The sequence below is a fragment of the Aureococcus anophagefferens genome (assembly GCF_000186865.1).
Source record: "Aureococcus anophagefferens unplaced genomic scaffold AURANscaffold_3, whole genome shotgun sequence".
Lineage (NCBI taxonomy): Eukaryota > Pelagophyceae > Pelagomonadales > Pelagomonadaceae > Aureococcus > Aureococcus anophagefferens.
The window spans coordinates 1282896-1299290 of record NW_008705563.1 but is presented as its reverse complement, the minus strand read 5'-3'; the positions used below and the strand labels follow the sequence as shown (position 1 = coordinate 1299290).

General features: G+C 70.5%; 4 protein-coding genes across 4 annotated transcripts in view; 3 read left to right on the top strand and 1 right to left on the bottom strand.

Annotated features, from left to right (window-relative positions):
- Window positions 1–4185: 4185 nt before the first annotated feature.
- On the top strand, window positions 4186–5343 carry AURANDRAFT_70855 (expressed protein; the record flags this gene model as incomplete). The annotated part of the gene is made up of 2 exons (XM_009035736.1): window positions 4186–4228; window positions 4283–5343. Coding segments are annotated over 2 exons (1036 nt in total), but the record flags the coding sequence as incomplete, so codon positions are not given.
- A 97-nt stretch (window positions 5344–5440) lies between these two features.
- Window positions 5441–9311, top strand: AURANDRAFT_36347 (hypothetical protein; the record flags this gene model as incomplete). Its single annotated transcript, XM_009035737.1, has 2 exons — window positions 5441–6430; window positions 8572–9311. The coding sequence occupies 2 exons, from the start codon at window positions 5480–5482 to the stop codon at window positions 9295–9297; spliced, it is 1677 nt and encodes a 558-aa protein (XP_009033985.1).
- A 530-nt stretch (window positions 9312–9841) lies between these two features.
- On the bottom strand, window positions 9842–10654 carry AURANDRAFT_21524 (hypothetical protein; the record flags this gene model as incomplete). The annotated part of the gene is made up of 1 exon (XM_009035445.1): window positions 9842–10654. A coding segment is annotated over one exon (813 nt), but the record flags the coding sequence as incomplete, so codon positions are not given.
- A 1577-nt stretch (window positions 10655–12231) lies between these two features.
- Window positions 12232–16395, top strand: part of AURANDRAFT_61700 (hypothetical protein) — a gene marked incomplete at both ends in the record, with an annotated part of 6471 nt that continues 2307 nt past the window's right edge. The window contains 4 exons of the mRNA XM_009035738.1: window positions 12232–13833; window positions 14034–14357; window positions 15743–15966; window positions 16049–16385. Of these exons, the coding sequence (XP_009033986.1) occupies window positions 12232–13833; window positions 14034–14357; window positions 15743–15966; window positions 16049–16385 (2487 nt within the window). The remainder of the gene's footprint in view (window positions 13834–14033; window positions 14358–15742; window positions 15967–16048; window positions 16386–16395) is intronic.

Below are 16395 nucleotides of genomic sequence, written 5' to 3'. Positions count from 1 at the left end.
AGCCGGCGCTTGTTGCGCTTGAAGGCCGCGTAGAGCTTGAAGGCCGCGAAGACGCGCGGCGCGTCCGCGTCGAAGCGGATCTTCATGACCGCGATCTTCACCTCCACGAGCTTCTTCGAGTGGAGGCTCCGCTCGAGGGCCCAGAGCTTGAGCGGCAGGAAGGTCAGCGCCAGAATCTTCAGGTTGTGGTGCGCGACGGCGACGCGCGCGGCCGCGCTCAGCGGCGTCTCGTCGCCGTTGTACGAGTCGACGCTGCAGCACTGGAGGAAGATGACGACGAGCTTGTGGCGGTGGATGACCTGGTCGTGGGCGTAGGTCTGCCAGGCGTGGAGGAGCGGCGCCCGCTTGCGCCGCCCCCAGAACTCGAAGGCCATCTGCCGCTTCGTCCAGGGGCCGCCGTCGCGGTGCGAGTACTTGTGCCAGTCCGTGAGCTTCTTGCGGGAGACGACGCGGCCGAAGTGGGCGTTTGCCTTGGCGGCCTGGGCCGGGTCCTCGCCGACGATCCAGGGCCGCGTGCGCTCGACCCGGGACCACTCGAGGAGGTAGCGGCGCCGCGCGGCGCGCCGCGCGAGCGCCTTCGACGCCTTGACGCGCCGCCGCGCGCGCGCGGCGCGCACGCGGGCGACGAGCATGGTCGCGATGGTCGCCGTCGCCTTCTGCAGTTGCACGAGCTTCTTGCGGTGGTAGCGCGCGGAGACGCCGCGCGCGAACGACTGGATGACCACGGACGCGTCGTCGCGCTCCACGAGGCGGTCGAAGCGGTCCTCGTACTCGCGCCGGTGCTCGCGCATGATGCGCCACTGGGCCTTGACCAGGTTGACGGCGTGGACGCTGTTCCGGCGGTCCTCGCGGTCCTGATTCCGCACCTCCAGATCGCGGCTCTCCGCGGTCCAGTGCAGGCTCAGCGACTCGCCGACGAAGTAGTTCGTCGCCGCGTAGGCGTCGCGCAACCCCAGATACAGCTCGACGACGGCCTCGGGGTCGTTGGCCGTCTTGCCCCGGGAGCAGGCGAGGTACGGGTGGTTCGCGACGGCGGCCGCGACTTTCGACGCGTCGACGTGCCGACACCCGCCCACGTCCAGGCGCCGCAGGTAGGCCCAGGCGTCGGCGTCGAGCCCCGTCGTCGGGAAGACCGGCGCCTCGGCGCCGTCGAAGTCCGGGGGCAGGCCCAGGAGCGCGAAGACCGCGCGCTCCGTCAACGCGCCGCAGCCCCGGAGGTCCACCGCGCGGATCTTCGGGCAGCGGCCCGCGACGGCGCGGATCGCCGCGTCCGTGACGCGCGGCAACCGCGCCGCCCGTAGCGCGACCATGCTCCGCGGCAGGCCGCTCACCGCGGCGTCGTCGACGTGCTCGCAGCCCGAGACGTCGAGCGCCGTGAGGTGCTTGAGGGTCACGATCTCCTTGATGCCCCGCGCGCCGAGCGTCGCGCACTGGCTCACCTCGACGCGCTTCAACTTGCGGCAGCAGCGCGCGACCTGCACGACCGCGCCGTCCGTCGCGTTCGGCAAGACCCTGAGCGCGACCTCGCGGAGCGTCGCGCAGTGCTCCGCGACGGCCAGGAGGCCGTCCTCGGCGACGCGCGCCGACGCCTCGAAGCGCAGGACCCGGAGCTTGTCGCAGGCCTTGACCAGCAGACGCACGCCGAGGTCGCTGATCTTGCAGTGGCTCAGGTCGACGCGGCGGAGCGGCAGCTTCCGCGCGAGGTGCTCCTGGTTGCCCCGGCTCCGCGCCTTCGCCAGGGTCTCCAGGGACTCGTCGTTGACCGCCGTGTCCGTGAGATCGAGGTCCACCAGGTGCTCGAGCGCCGCGAGCTCCGCGAGCATCTCGCCGCCGCCGACCCTCCGGCACCGCGCCAGGTTCAGCACGCGGAGCGCGGGGCACGCGAGGGCGATGCGCTCGACGATCTCGTCGCTGACCTTGGGGTTGCCCGTGAGCTCGAAGCGGCGCAGGTGGCGCAGCGCGCCGTGCTTCTTCCAGCCCGAGATGACCTTGACCTCGAGCAGCGCGCGCGAGATGCCGTCCGTGAGCCCCGGCGAGTCCCTGAGCACGAGCGACTTGAGCTGGCCCTTGCCGCCGGTCCGGTGGTCCGACGCCTTCAATTTGTGGTCCGGGTCGCCGCACATGGCGATCATCGTCGACAGCGCGTCGTCGTCGAGCCGCGGCCACCCGGACAGGTCCACGTCCTCCAAGCTGTGGCTCGCGACCGCGAGGCACGACGGCCCCGAGAGCCGCGCGCACTCGGCGAAGCTCACGGACCGCAGCGTGCCGCCGTTCTTCTCCAGGAGCTCCGTGACGCCCATGTCCGTGATCTTCGGCAGCTCCGCGAGCTTCAACGTGCGAAACTGCCGCGCGTTCGCGCTCTGCGCCCACGCGCGGAGCGTCCGGTCCGTCAGCAGGCCGCAGCGGCTCAGGTCCAGGTACGTCAGCCGCTTCGCCGCCTTGGCCAGCGCCCGGCAGACGCCGTCGCTCAGCGCCGTGCAGCCGCTCAGGTCCACGGACGTGACGATGTCCGCGACGAACTGGCGGCACTCGACGAGCGCGGTCACGGAGCTGTCGTCCGGCGCGCCGACGTGGCCGCCGCCGCCGAGCTTGATGGCCTGCGTGCGGCCCTCCGTGCGCTTCACGCAGCGCAGGATCGTGTCCTCGACGTCCGCGTGCGGCCACCGCCGGAGGTCGAGCACGTCGCGGGGCACGAAGGACCAGGGCCGGAAGAAGCCCTCGTCGGGGAAGGCGTACTCCTCGGCGCGCCAGCCGCCGTGGTACGTCTCCTCGTAGGCGACCTCGCCGCCGCCCGTGTGCAGGCCCACGCGCCGCGCGACCTGCGCCGGCTCGCGCGGCTTCTTCGCCGGCGACGGCCGCTCCGGCGACGGCGCCGCGACGGCGCGCCGGCCGTACTTGCCGTTGGCCCGCTGGCGCGGGTCGCTGTCGCCGTCGAGGCCGAGCTGGGCCCGCGCCCGGGCCAGCGCGCGCTCGCGGCTCTTGGGCCGCGCCTCGCGCGAGTTCGGCCGCGACGCGCCCGCGCTCGACGGCTCGCTGCGCTCCCGGCTCCCGGGGCGCGACGCGCCCCGCGACGGCGTCGACGAGCTCGGGTGCGACGACGGCGCCTCGCTGCCCGGCGTGCCCGGCCGGCCCGGCGCGGTCCGGCTGTAGGCGCGCCGCGCGTCGAGCTCGTCGACTGGCGGCATGGCCGCGCGGAAGCGCGCCGGCGGCGCCGACGCCGAGTTGGCCAGGCCGCGGTCGCCGTCGCTCGCGGACTCGGAGCCGCTCCCGGACTCGCCGGACGACGCGAGGCCCGACGCGCGCTTCTTCCGCCGCCGCTTCTTCTTGAGCTTCGTCGCGGCCACGGCGACCATCTCCGCGGCCCGCGCGCCCTGCTGCGCCTTTTCCATGCGCGCCGCCTGCTTCAGGAACGAGGGGCGCGGCGGCGCCATCGTCCCCGAGGGGCCAGCGCGGGGCGGGCTGCCCCCAGCGCTCGTCTTACTATCGATGCACGGTGCCGTTCAGGCTGCCCGGCTGCACGTGCGACATGTCGCGCTCCATGGAGGAGCTGACGCCGGCGATGGCGCGAGCGCCGGCCGCCGACCGGGAGGAGTCCCTGGCGGGGCTCGAGAGCCGGAGCGACACGTGCCTCTGCAGCCGCGGCGTCCACGTCGGCTGCTGCGTCGCCGCGCTGGCCGTGGGCGTCGAATACGGCATCATCTACCCCACCATCTACCAGTACCTGCGGTCGCTGGGGCCCAAGCCGGAGCTCCACATGGGCGTGTGCTGCGCCGTCTTCTCCTTCGCGCGCGTCGTGACCTACGTGCCCCTGGGCCACGTCGCGGACCGCTGCGGCGCGCGCGCGCCGTCCGCGGGGTTCTTCCTCCTCGCGGCGCTGGGCAACCTCTACTACTTCGTCGCCCGGCGGCCCATGGACGTCGTCCTGAGCCGCGCCGTCGTCGGCCTGGGGTCCTCCGTGTCCTCCGTGCTCTGCGGCGTCGTCGGCGCCTGCCAGGGCAGCAAAAGAGAGCGAAATTCCCAACTTCAAAGGCTCCGATCTCGGCCGGTTTCCACTCGTTTTGGCTGATTTTTGGACGAGCGATCATCTCTCGGAACGGTCTCGAAGCGTGGATGCTTTTTTCGGAACACGCGCGCGCGCGGAACACTCACGTTGAAGCGACGTTGAATCACTCTTGTGCTGCCCAGGCGCCTGCGGCGAGGACCCGGACGCGCGCGCGATCCGCGACCGGCGCGCCGCCGGCGTCCGCTTTTTTTAGGTTCGCGCGTCCCACGTTGCGCGCAGGCGCCTCGCGGTCTTCAACGCGACGTCCCTCGTCGCCATCGTCGCCGGGCCGGGGTTGAGCGCGTGCTTCGCGCTCGTGCCCGAGGCCGGCCTCGCGATCGGGCCCTACGCGCTCACGCGGTACCGCGCGCCGGGCCTCGCCGTCGCCGCGCTCATGGCCGGCTGCGCGTGCTGGGCCGCGGTCGCGCTGCCGGACCGGCCCCGGCCGCCGCCGGCGCACGAGGCGAGCCACGGCCGCCGCGACGCCTACGGCACGCTCGTCCGCCGCCGGGGCGCGTCCGTGCTCGTCGTCGCCTGCGTCGGCGGCGCGATCATCGCCGCGCTCGACATCTCCTTCCCCATCGTCGCCCACGAGAACTTTGGCGCGAACCCGACGCTCATCGCCGCGCTGCTCGCGTGCTTCGCGTGCGTCGGCGTCGTCGCGATGGCGTCGTCGGAGTGGTACCGCCGGGGCCGCGACGACCGGGACCTGCGCGTGCGCGTCGTGCGCTGCGGCGTCGCGACGCAGATGCTCGGCGGCCTCGGCGGCCTGTCGACCTTCGTGCTCCTCGGCGGGTCCCGCGGCTCCGACGACGCCGCGCTCGCCGCGCCCGCGCTCCTCGCGGGCGCGGTCGTCGTCGCGGGCGTCATGTCGGCGACGACGCCGAACCTCCAGCTCCTGGCCAACGCGGCGGACATGCGGAGCCACGCGGGCTTCTACAGCGGCATCCGGGCGGTCGCGCTGAGCCTCGGGCGCATGCTCGGCGGCTTCTTCGCGGGGCTCCTCCTCGACGTCAACCGGTCGCCGAGCCACTGGCCCACCTTCGCCTTCGTCATCTCCGCGACGGCCCTGGGGCTCGGGGTCATCGTCTGCTTCCCGCCGAGGACCGCGGAGCTCCCGAAGCGGCCGCCGGACGCGCCGCCGCTCGACGAGCCCCTCCTCCGCGGCTCCGACTCGACGGGCGTCGACGTGGCGTCGGAGCCGTAACACTAATTCGCACCGCTTTTTTTTGAGGTTGTGATGTACTCTTGGACGCGGGCTTTGGTCAACTGCCGGAGGCGTCGCAGGGTGCAAGATTTTGAGCGATTTTGCTTAGCCGCGGCGCAGGGAAGGACCGAAGGGGGAGAGAACAGCGAAGGCGATTTTGCCCTTGCGTGATCGAGCCTCTCGAGCGAGCGCCCCCAACAAATAGCCCGCGCGTCGCCCCGCAAACGATCATGAAGGCCGAGTACGTCGAGAAGCAGCGCGAATACGAAGAGAAGAAGGCGCGGGCGAAAGCGCTACAGCTGCGTTTGACGTGCACAATTTGTGGGGCGAAACCGAGAACCTTGCTGAAGTGTCCCTGCGGGACGACACAATATTGTAGTACAGACTGCCAACGGATCGACTGGCGCGAGCGGGGCCACCGGAAGGCGTGCAAGAAGATCCGGAAGCGCGCGGCGGAAGCGCCGACGCCCCCGCCGTCGCCGCCGCGGGACGTGTTCTACGGCCCCGCGCCGCGGTCGCGCGCCGACGAGGTCCGCGCGCGCATCGCGGCGGAACACGAGGCGGCCCGTGCCCTGCGAGAGGCGAACCCGGAGCAGGAGCCGACGTCCGCGCGGTTCGGGTCGCGGTGCCCGATCTGTCTCGAGGAGTGGGACGTGAATGCGACGCGCGTGTTTCGCGTCTGTTGCTGCCGGACGGTCTGCCAATCGTGCGAGGACAAGATCGGAAACGCGTGTCCCCTCTGTCGTCTGCCGCGCGCGGAAACTAATGCTGAGCTGCTCGCGCGTCTTCGCCGCCATGTGGAGAACGAGGTGCCGGAAGCGATTGCGCATTTGGCAAATGCGTACAGCCGCGGTTACTACGATCTCGTGAAATCCGATAAGAAAGCGGCGAAGATTTACCGGCGCGCCGTGGAGCTCGGGGACGTGCAGGCGATCGTGAATCTTGGGACATTGTACGTTACTGGAAGTGGCGTCAAGCTGGACAAGAAGAAGGCGGAGGAGCTGTTTCGCATGGCCGCAGATCGGGGCGACGCGTTCGCGCAATGCAATTTAGGTTTTTTACTTGATTCTGAGCAGAGATTTGAAGAAGCGTTCCGGTACTACGCGCTCGCGGCGGATCAAGGCGATACCGGTGCGGAGTGCAACCTTGGCTGTTGTTACAGGGACGGAGACGGCACGGAAGTCGACCTCGGCAAAGCCAGGTACTGGCTCGAGCGCGCCGCTGCCAAGGGCTACGAGGATGCTATAAAGTTCCTCGCGCGCCTCGACGCGCGAGTATAGCCTAACAATCTTTACGCCGCGTCCCCACCCGAGCCCGAGATGCTACGCTTGCGCGCGGGCGAGTCGTGCTTGGCCTTGGCGTCGTCGTCGCCGCGTTTCTCCCCGCGCCGACGTTCGCGGTCTGGTGCCTGGCGTTCTTGAACGCGAAGCCCGCCCGGCGCGAGGGGGGCATGGAGAACGACATGAACGCGATGCTCGAGGGTGGGCTTAAGCCCTGTATTGCGAGCCGTAAGCTCGTTTTCGAATCGCCTTACGCACGGGGGCTCACTTCGGCGCGGGTCGCCGCGGGGTTGCGCGGAAGGGCGGGTAGCGCGGGCCGACGCCTCCTCAGGCGCGGCGGCGCTTCGACGCGGGCTCGGCCTCGGGCACGCTGACGGACAGCACGTAGCGGAAGCCGCGGACGGACTCGAGATCCATCGGCGCGAACTCGACGCCGCGGGCGCCGCTGAGCTCGATGGACCGGCGCTTCCAGTCGCCCTCGACGCCGTGGGCCGACAGCATCGAGACGCACTCGTTGCGCAGCGTCGCGTCCTGCGACCACATGTAGTTGTCGGTCGGAGAGCCGAACGTCTGCGACCCGGAGTACTTCGAGCCGACGAGCGCGAGGGGCGTGGGCAGGCACTTGTTGATGTACTCGAGGCTGTCGGAGTCCATGAGGAAGCCGAACTCGTATTTCGCGCTCGGCTTGCCGCGCATCTTCGTCTTGATGTGCGCGACGCCCTTGCGCAGGTCGGCGCGGCCCTTGATGTACGCCTTCGCGCGGATGTCGCGCGCGAAGGTCCCGGCGTCGTCCTCCTCCTCGTCGTCGTCCTCCTCCTCGTCCACGCCGAACCGTAGCTCGCCGAGGTCTTCGACGAGCGGCAGGAGGAGCCAATCCGCGACCGCGACCCACTCCTTGAGCTCGACGCCGTCGACGAGCGCGAGCTCGTCCCCCGCGTAGTAGGCCTGCACCTGGGCCGCCATCTCGTCGCACCAATTCTCGTCCGCGACGTCGACGGGCTCGATCGTGAGCGACTTCGTCTTCCCCTTCCAGCAGGGCTTGGCCATCGTCGCCAGCATCGTGTCCGGGTGCTCCTTGAGCTGCTCGTCCGGGATTTCGAACGTGACGTCGGCGCCCTTCTTGAACTTGAGGCGGAACTGCATTTTCTAATATCCTCTACGACGGGGGTGTGTTTGCGACGACGCTGGTGGTCAAATCACTGGGCGCCCAAGATTTTTGTGGCGAAATCGGTTTGGCAACTAAGTTACTTTGCGAGATTTTGGGCGAAAACTGCGAGTAGAACGACCGTGCCCGCCACCCCCCCAAACGATTATGAAGGCCGAGTACGTTGAGAAACAGCTCGAGTACGAGGCGAAGAAGGCCCGAGCCAAGGCATTATCCCTCCGCATCACGTGCACAATTTGTGGGACGAAACCGAAGACCTTGCTGAACTGCCCTTGCGGTACAACGCAGTGCGTCCCGGCGCACGGACGGGTCGGGGGCGGCGCGCTCGCGCGCGATGCGACCCCGCAGGTACTGCTCGACTGAATGCCAACGCATCGATTGGCGCGAGCGGGGTCACCGAAAGGCGTGCAAGAAGATCCGAAGCGAGCGCGCGGCGGAGGCGGCGCGGGCCGAGGCGCCGACGCCCCCGCCGTCGCCGCCGCGCGACGTGGTCTACGGCCCCGCGCCTCGGTCGCACGCCGACGAGGTCCGCGCGCGCATCGCCGCGGAACACGAGGCGGCGCGTCTGCGGCGCGAGGCGAACCCGGAGCGGGAGCCGGTGATGGACGCGCGATTCGGTTCGCGGTGCCCGGTCTGCTTCTCGGACTGGGACGTGAATGCGTTCGGGTTCCTTCGTTTCTGTTGCTGTCGCAACATCTGCGACTCGTGCAACAAGAAGCTTCCCTTGATGAAAGAGCCGTGTCCTCTCTGTCGGGCGCCGCCGCCGAAGTCCGCGGCCGAGGACCTGGCGCGACTTCGGCGCCATGTGGAGAACGATGTGCCGGAGGCGATCACATTTTTGGGCCATATGTACCTCCACGGTGACATGGATCTGAAGCAATCCGCGAAGAAGGCTGCGAAATTGTTCAGGCGAGCCGTGGAGCGTGGCAACCTGCGGGCCATGTGCGCTCTCGCGCTGTTGTACGTACACGGCGAAGGCGTCAAGCAAAGCAATCAGAAGGCGAATCAGCTCTATCGCATCGCCGCGGACCGGGGGAGCGCTTTGGGCCAGTGCAATCTTGGCAGTCGATACGCGCTGGAAGGAAAATTCGTCGACGCCGCGCGGTATTACAAATTATCGGCAGAGCAGGGCTACTCTAAAGCTGAATTCAATCTTGCGCAATGCTATCACCATGGAGACGGCGTGGAGCGGGATTTGGAGATTGCCAAGCGCTGGTTCGCTCGCGCGAGTGCCAAGGGCGACAGCGATGCAATGTATTCTCTTGGATTATGCTGCGTCGACCTTTCCGGCGAAGTCACACAGAACACTGCGGAACACATGCGGGAAGCCATACGCTGGTTAGAGAGTGCGGTCGCCGCTGGCCACGAGACGGCCGGAAAGGTTCTTTCAGATCTCCAAGCTTGGCTCCAGCGCTTCGAGTCATCTCAATGCCCGGGCCCAAGCGAACCTTCAAATGCCCCGGCAGCGGCCGCGGCGACGCCGTCCGAGTCGCAAGCCGTGGCCGCGGCGACCGCGGAATCGAAGGCGAAGGCAGCCGCGGCGAAGGCGGCCGTGGCGAAGGCATGGGCGTTGACCGCGCCTTCTCGAAGAAAACAGAAATAACGGAACTGTAGACTAGTCAAGGGCCTTAGCCATCCCCCCCCGGCGGCGACTCGAAGAGGTCCGCCAAGCTCCGCCGCGAGTCGCGGCGCGGCGTCGGGCGGGGCTGCGGCGAGTCGTCGCCGCCGCCGCTGAGCACGAGGCCGTCGCCCTCGAGGGGGTTCACGGCGACGCCCGGGTGCCACGTCGACGCGTTGAGGGCGCACCAGTCCGGCGCGGACGGCGCGTCGAAGACGGAGGCCACGGTCTTCGCCTCCTTGCCCGACACGGGCGAGCTCGGCGGCTCCCCGGGCGGTGGCGCGAACTTGTGGAAGTGGCGCGCGAAGGCCTCCTCGGTCACGACGCCGCGGACGTCGTGGTCGATGGAGAAGAACAAGGCGTCGGCCTCCGCGCGCGATAAATGCGGCAAGCGGTCGTGGAACTTGTTCGGCGTGATCAGACCCTCGGAGTCGAGCTGGAGGAGCCGGTCGCGCCAGATGCTCCGGAAGTCCGGCGCCGCCTCCGTGAGGTTCCGGAGCGCCGTGTCGCTCAGGTCCGCGCCGTCGTCGGAGCGGCCGACGACCTTGGCGGGCACGCCGACGGCCGTCGCGCCCGCGGGGATGTCGGCGAGGACGACGCTCCCGCAGCCGATCTTGGACCGCGCGCCGACGCGCACGTTCCCCAGGACCGACGCGTGCGCGCCGACGAGGCAGCGGTCGCCGAGCTTCGGGTGGCGGTCGCCGCGCTGCTTGCCCGTGCCGCCGAGCGTCACGCCGTGCAAGAGCGAGCAGTCCCGGCCGACGACGGCCGTCTCGCCGATGACCAGGCCCGTCGCGTGGTCGATCAGGCAGCCCGCGCCGACCCGGGCCGCCGGGTGCACGTCCATGCCGAAGACCTCCGAGCCGCGGCTCTGGCAGAGCAGCGCCGACCGCCGGTCGCCCGCGAGCCAGAGCGCGCGCGCGCAGCGGTGGAGCTGGAGCCCCAGGAAGCCCTTGAAGTGGAGCAGGCAGTGCAGCGCGTCCGCGCAGGCCGGGTCGCGGTTGACGACGGCGTCGAGGTCCGCGCGCGTCTCCGCGCCGTCGACGCGGCGGAACGCCCCGGTCAGGAGCGCGGCCCAGCGCCGCGCGCCGAACTCCGCGTTGCCCAGCTTGAGCGCGAGGATCTGCGCCAGCGCCGCGTCCAGCGAGTCGCGGCGGAGCACCGCCGCCCGCAGCCAGCACGCGATCGCCGGCTCGCGGCGCGCGGCCGCCGCCGCCAAGGCCTTGATCGCCCGCCAGGCCGGGTCGAGCGCCTCTTCGCGCCGCCGCCGGTGCCGGCGCGCGGCGACGAGGGTCGCGGCGACCGCGGCGGCGCCGACGACGACGAGGCCGCTGCGCTGCATCTCTAGATGCGGTCCGAAGACGCCCTCCACAGGGCCGCGCGACCGCACGAACGCGGAACGTGCCACTGCGCACGACAAGCCGCACACGGAGAGCGTCGCGTTGCTAAATGCGGCCGGGCGGCTGCGGCATAAGCTGGCGACAAAAAAAAGCAACCATGTGATTGCAGTGCAACTCTTCGAACGCCCTCTAACGCAGGGCTGTGCGACCGCGCACGTGAAAGCGGGAAGGTGCTACTGCGCGCAACGAGCCGCACGCGGAGAGGGTCGCGCGCCGGAAGAAGAAACAAAAAAGCGGAGCGAGAGGCGCGAGCGACCAAAAGGTAAAGGTCGAGAATGAACAGATGTATGAATAGACGGGCGGGGGATGGTACAGGCGGTGGTCGTCGGGGGCTTGTGCGCCCCCGGCCAGCGGTCGTGGTCGCGGTCGCGCCGCGCGGCCTAGGTCGAGAAGTTGCGCGCGAGGCCCGAGGGCGCGGGCGACTGCGCGCGCGGCGGCGGCGGGTAGGCGCCGTCGATGGCGAGCGAGTTGAGGCTCGGGTAGAGCTCCGGCGCCGACGGGAAGGCCTGGGCGTGGCCCAGGGGCGCCGGCGCGCCGTCGTAGCGGCGCCGGTCGTCGCCGCCGTCGCCGCCGTAGCCGCCGCCGCGGCTCATGGCCGAGGGCTGGAGGAGCGCGGGCTCGCGCCGGTCGCCGTAGGCCCGCGCCTGCGGCTCGTCCCAGGAGCCCCCGGGCGGCCGCGGCGGTCGCGCGCCCGGGGGCTCGAGCGCGCGGAGCCGCGCGTCGATGCGCTCGAGCGCGGACGCGGTCCGCGCGGACTCGTCGCGGAGCGCGTGGTCGACGGCGCCGAAGGAGTCCTGGAGCGCCGCGTCGCGCCGCGCGTAGGCCCGGTTGTCCTCGCGGAGGCGCCGCAGCTCGTCGCTGTGGCGCGCGACGACGGCCGTGAGCTCCTGCATCGAGCTGATGAGGAGCTGGATGTTCGCCTGCTCGGCCGTCTTCCGCCGCTCGGCCGTCGCCTCGGGCAGGGGCGCCGTCTGGGGCCGCTCCGGCGCGCCCCAGGCGTAGGCGGCCCGGTCGTCGTCGCCGAGCCGCTCGCCGAGCGTCGCGTAGCTCCGGTTGCTCGCCGAGCCGTCGAACGGCGACCGCCGCGGGTCGTAGTCGCCGCCCTCGTTGCCGTCGCTGTGCGCGAGCTGGCGCTGCAGCGACTCGAGCGTCGGCGTCGACTGCGACCGGTCGAACTCCGGCGGCGCCGCGGCGCGGAAGCCGCCGCCGTCCCAGGTCGGGAAGCCGGGCGGCGGGAGGCCGCCGCCGGACGCCATGGCGCGGTGGTCGCCTGCGGGCGACGAGTCGCAAACTGTGGCGACGCGGAGCAACTGGGAGCCGTTCACCGGGCGGCCATCGGGCTGCGGCGCGAGCTTGGCGCCGGGTTTGCGGGCGAGAAGCTCGCTCGGCGGCTGAGCTCAAGCACGAGTCTGAGACCAAACCCGGCCAGCGGTGCCGCAAAGTTGCACACACGTTAACCGCTGGGGCAGCGCCTGGGAATCGGCCTGGGGCTGCGTGCTCTCCGGGGCCGGGTCGAACCATGGCCTTCGACGAGCACGCGTTCTACAAGAAGTTCACGGAGCTCATGGGCGCCCCGCCCAAGCCCGAGATGCCCATCGCGCCGCGCGAGTACCGCACGTTCCTGAACAAGAAGAGCAACATCCTCCTCGAGGCGGACCCCGAGGCCATCGTGACGGAGGAGAAGCAGGAGATGTGGCGCCTGAAGATCCCCGCGGGCGAGGGCGAGATCCGGTGCCCGACCTGCGGCAACGCGCACAAGAACCCGGCGCTCAAGTCGACGTACCGCGTCTGCCACCACTGCTTCTTCATCCTGGAGCCGACGACGGCGCTGAGCCTCGGCCCGCCGGCCTGGCTCAAGGAGACGTCGAAGCTGCGCATCCTCGCGGCCTCCTACGGCCACCCCGTCGACGCGTCGCGGGCCAACGACTGCACGAAGCAGGTCGCGGCCCTGGTCGACGCGACGAAGAACGAGCGGCTGACGATCCTGAAGACGGACAATCTGGCGCGGCTCCTGGGCGGCGACCCGGCGCGGGGCCACCGCAAGGTGCTCAAGCTGCGCTATTTGTTGGATGGGCGGCGGGGCGAGCTCACGGCCTGGGAGGGCGGCTGGGAGTGCCACCTCGCCGAGGACCTCTACATCATCGGCTCGAAGTCGAAGCCGCTCATCACGGTCGTCCGCGCCATCTACGGCCACCCGCTGGGCGTCATCAAGGGCCGGGGCGCCTTCGACGTGACGGACGTGCTCCAGGCGCGCGTGCACCTCTCGCGCGGGCGCCACGTCGTGCTCAAGCGCCACGAGGACCTCACGCAGCTCTTCGGCGAGCCCTGCGCGGGCCGCGCCAAGAGCCTGACCGTCGAGTACGAGATCATGGGCAAGGCCGGCGAGTTCTACGAGTACGAGCTCGAGGGCCGGCTCCAGAACACGATCTCCATCGAGGCGTCGCCGTCGATCTCGCCGCAGATCATCATCCTCGGCGCGACCTACGGCTGGACGGAGCAGCTTTTAGCGGACCGCAAGAAGGAGACGCACAAGCTCCTCTTCGACCTCCAGGAGATCTCGGAGCGGCGGCGCATGGGCCTGGCCGTGTCCGCGGCGGACAACAAGCGGCTCCGGGAGATGCCCAAGCACGCGCGCGAGCTCAAGCGGCTCAACGACCTCCGCGTCGGCTTCGTCGACGTGCGCGAGCACATCCAGCGGCGCATCGAGCTCGCCGGCGGCGCCGTGCTCTTCTTCGGCGGGTCCACGCCGAACGACGAGCTGCCGTCGTGGGCGCGCGTGACGCTCGCGGGCAAGGAGCACCTCGGCATCGACCTCGGCGCCGTCGACGACCTCAACGCCATCTTCGGCAACCCGACGCCGGGCCAGACGAAGCTCCTGTCCATCGACTACGTCATCGTCGGCCACGACGCGGAGCGCAAGACGGAGGCGTCCGAGTCGACGTCGAGCGGCTACGAGGCCAACTTCATCAACCAGCGCAAGGGCCGGCTCCAGCAGCTCGTCGACGAGGACGACATGGGCCGCGCGTCCTGCGAGGAGAGCGTGCTCCTCGGCATCCCGACGATCCTGCCGTCCATCGAGGTGCGGTACGCGTCCTACGGCCACCCGACGAACCCGAACCAGGTGTGGAACGGGGCAGGAACAGAGTGATTCAAGTTCGCTTCAACATGAGTGTTCCGCGCGCACGCGTTGCAACAAAAGCATCCACGCGTCGAGAGCGCTCCGAGAGATGATCGCTCGTCCAAAAATTAGCCAAAACGAGTGGAAAACGGCCGAGAGAGGAGCCTGTGAAGTTGGAAATTTCACACTCTTTTCCTGCCCAGGTGTGGAACGTGACGTCGGAGATGCGCGCGCTCGCGAACCAGCAGGGCGGCCAGCGCCTCCACATCGACACGACCATGTCGCTCTACGACCTCTTCGGGGACCCCTGCGTCGGCATGCGCAAGAAGCTCACGATCCGCTACTACGTCCGCGGCTTCCACGGCTGCACGACGGTCGAGGAGCGGCCCCAGAACCACCTGTCCACCGACATCGCGCTGGGCTTCGTCACGGAGGGCCACGACCCCTTCGAGCAGGTGAAGCGGCGGACCTACCGCCAGAACGCGGTCGACAAGATCCAGAAGCTGCGCATCCTCGACCACATGAAGGTCGAGCCGTCGCCCTACTCCCACCTCGGGCGGGCCTGGTAAACTGTCTCGGAGAGCGGGCGTCTACGAGGGGCGGCGGCGCGCGCGCGCGCCCTAGTCGAAGGTGTAGCCCTCGTCGGAGCTGCCGAGGTTCTCGACGGCGTCGAACTCGAAGTCGCTCTCCGGGCCCGAGTCCTCGGCGATGGACTCCTCCTCGATGTCGTCCTCGTACTCCTCGTCGTCGTCCTCTGGCCTCTTCTCGGGCTCGGGCTCGGGCTCGGGCTCGGGCTCGGGCTCCGGGGCCCGCGCCCGCGGCGCGAGCGTCTTCTCCTCGAAGAGCTCGACCTTCTCCGGCGACGCGGGCTTCTCGGGCGACGGCGCCCGCGCCAGCTTCGCCGGCGACGCCGCCGGCGACGACTTGGCCGGCGACATGGCCGCCGGAGCCGTCGGACTTGGCCGGCGACGCGGACTTGGCCGGCGACGACGGCGCCGGCGACGCGGACTTGGCCGGCGACGACGGCGCCGGCGACGCGGACTCGGCCGGCGACGCGCCCCGGCCGCTGCCGCCGTCGGACTTGGCCGGCGACGCGGCCTTCTCGGGCGACTTGGCCGGCGACGGCGGGTCGAAGCCGCCGGCCTTGGCCGGCGACGGCGCCTTGGCCGGCGACGGCGGCGCCGGGTCGTCCCAGCCGTCGGAGCCGTCGTCGTCGAGCGGCTCGTCGACGATGTCCTCGACGAGGTCGCCGTCGTCGTCGTCGACGGTGCCGATGGTCTTCGCGGACGCGGGCTCCGGGTCCTCGTCGCGCGCCGGCGCCGCGGGCGGGACGACGGCGAGGACCGGCGGGTCCGGGGCCGCGCGCGGCGGCGCGGGGAGCGGCGCCGGCGCCGCGGCCGCGTCGTCCGGCGCCGGGTGCGTGTTGTCGATGAGCATCTGGATGAGGCGCTTCACCTGCGACACGGAGACCGTGTGCGCGCCGAGGTAGAGGTCGTGCGCCTTGACGAGCTCGTCGTAGACGTCGTCGGCCTTGCTGTCGTCGCGCACCCACTCCAGCGCGATCTCCTTGAGCTCCACGAGCCCCGTCGAGTCCGCGCGGTACTCGAGGGCGAGCGACGGCGGGCGGTACCGCACGCCGAAGCGCAGGGGCGTGATGCGCTTCTCCGGCTCGTCGCTCGCGAGTGATGAAGCCATATTCGAATGGGCTAGCCGAACCAAAAGGCTGCCCGCGGTTTGGCTGCTCCAAGCCATGGGTGCACACACGGTGCCGCGGCACCGTCACCATCGAAGGCTGCCACGCCCCGGGGCCGTCGATGGTCGCGCGCGTCGCCCGACTCGCCTAGCCTCGACGCGCCGGTGGCCGGCGTCGCCGATGGAGATGGGGACCCTGCCCACGGCGTCGCCGCTCCAGACGGGGCAGCCGGTCTACGTCGCGCTCGTGCCCGGCGTGCGCGCCGAGGCCGGCCACTTTGGCGTCATCCAGTCGGGCTGGACGACGGCCGACGCCCAGGAGATCCACGAGCTGTCCCGCCAGGTGCTCCAGCTCGCCATGGTCAACTGCGTCGTCGCCGTGACCTTCCGCGTCGTCGCGCTCGTCCTCATGGCGCTGCAGGGCCGCGTCACGTACGTCGTCGAGTACGCGTCGCCCGCCGCGCCAGCGAAACCTTCCGACCGCGACGCGGTGTCCCGAGCGCCGCGACGGCGCGTCCGCGCGCAGGTTCTGGATCGTCTTCGCCTTCGTCGTGCTCTTCCTGGGCGTCCAGGGCGTGAAGCTCCGGAACCCGCCGCTCGTCGAGTGCTGCGCGTGCGGCCACCTGACGGCCTTCTACTCCATCTACATCGTCTTCAGCGTCCTCGCGGGCATCTCCGTGCTCTTCTGCGTGGTCACGGGCCTCTGGGGCTACTTCGTCGTCAACGCGCTCTTCCTCGCGCTCTACAGCGTGACCGCGGACAAGTCGCGGCGGCTCCTCGACGCGCTCGAGCGCTCCGGCACGGACAGCGCCGCGAACGCGCTCGCCGCGGGCCGCGCGGGCTACGCGGGCGCGGCGCGGCGCGTGCCGGAGC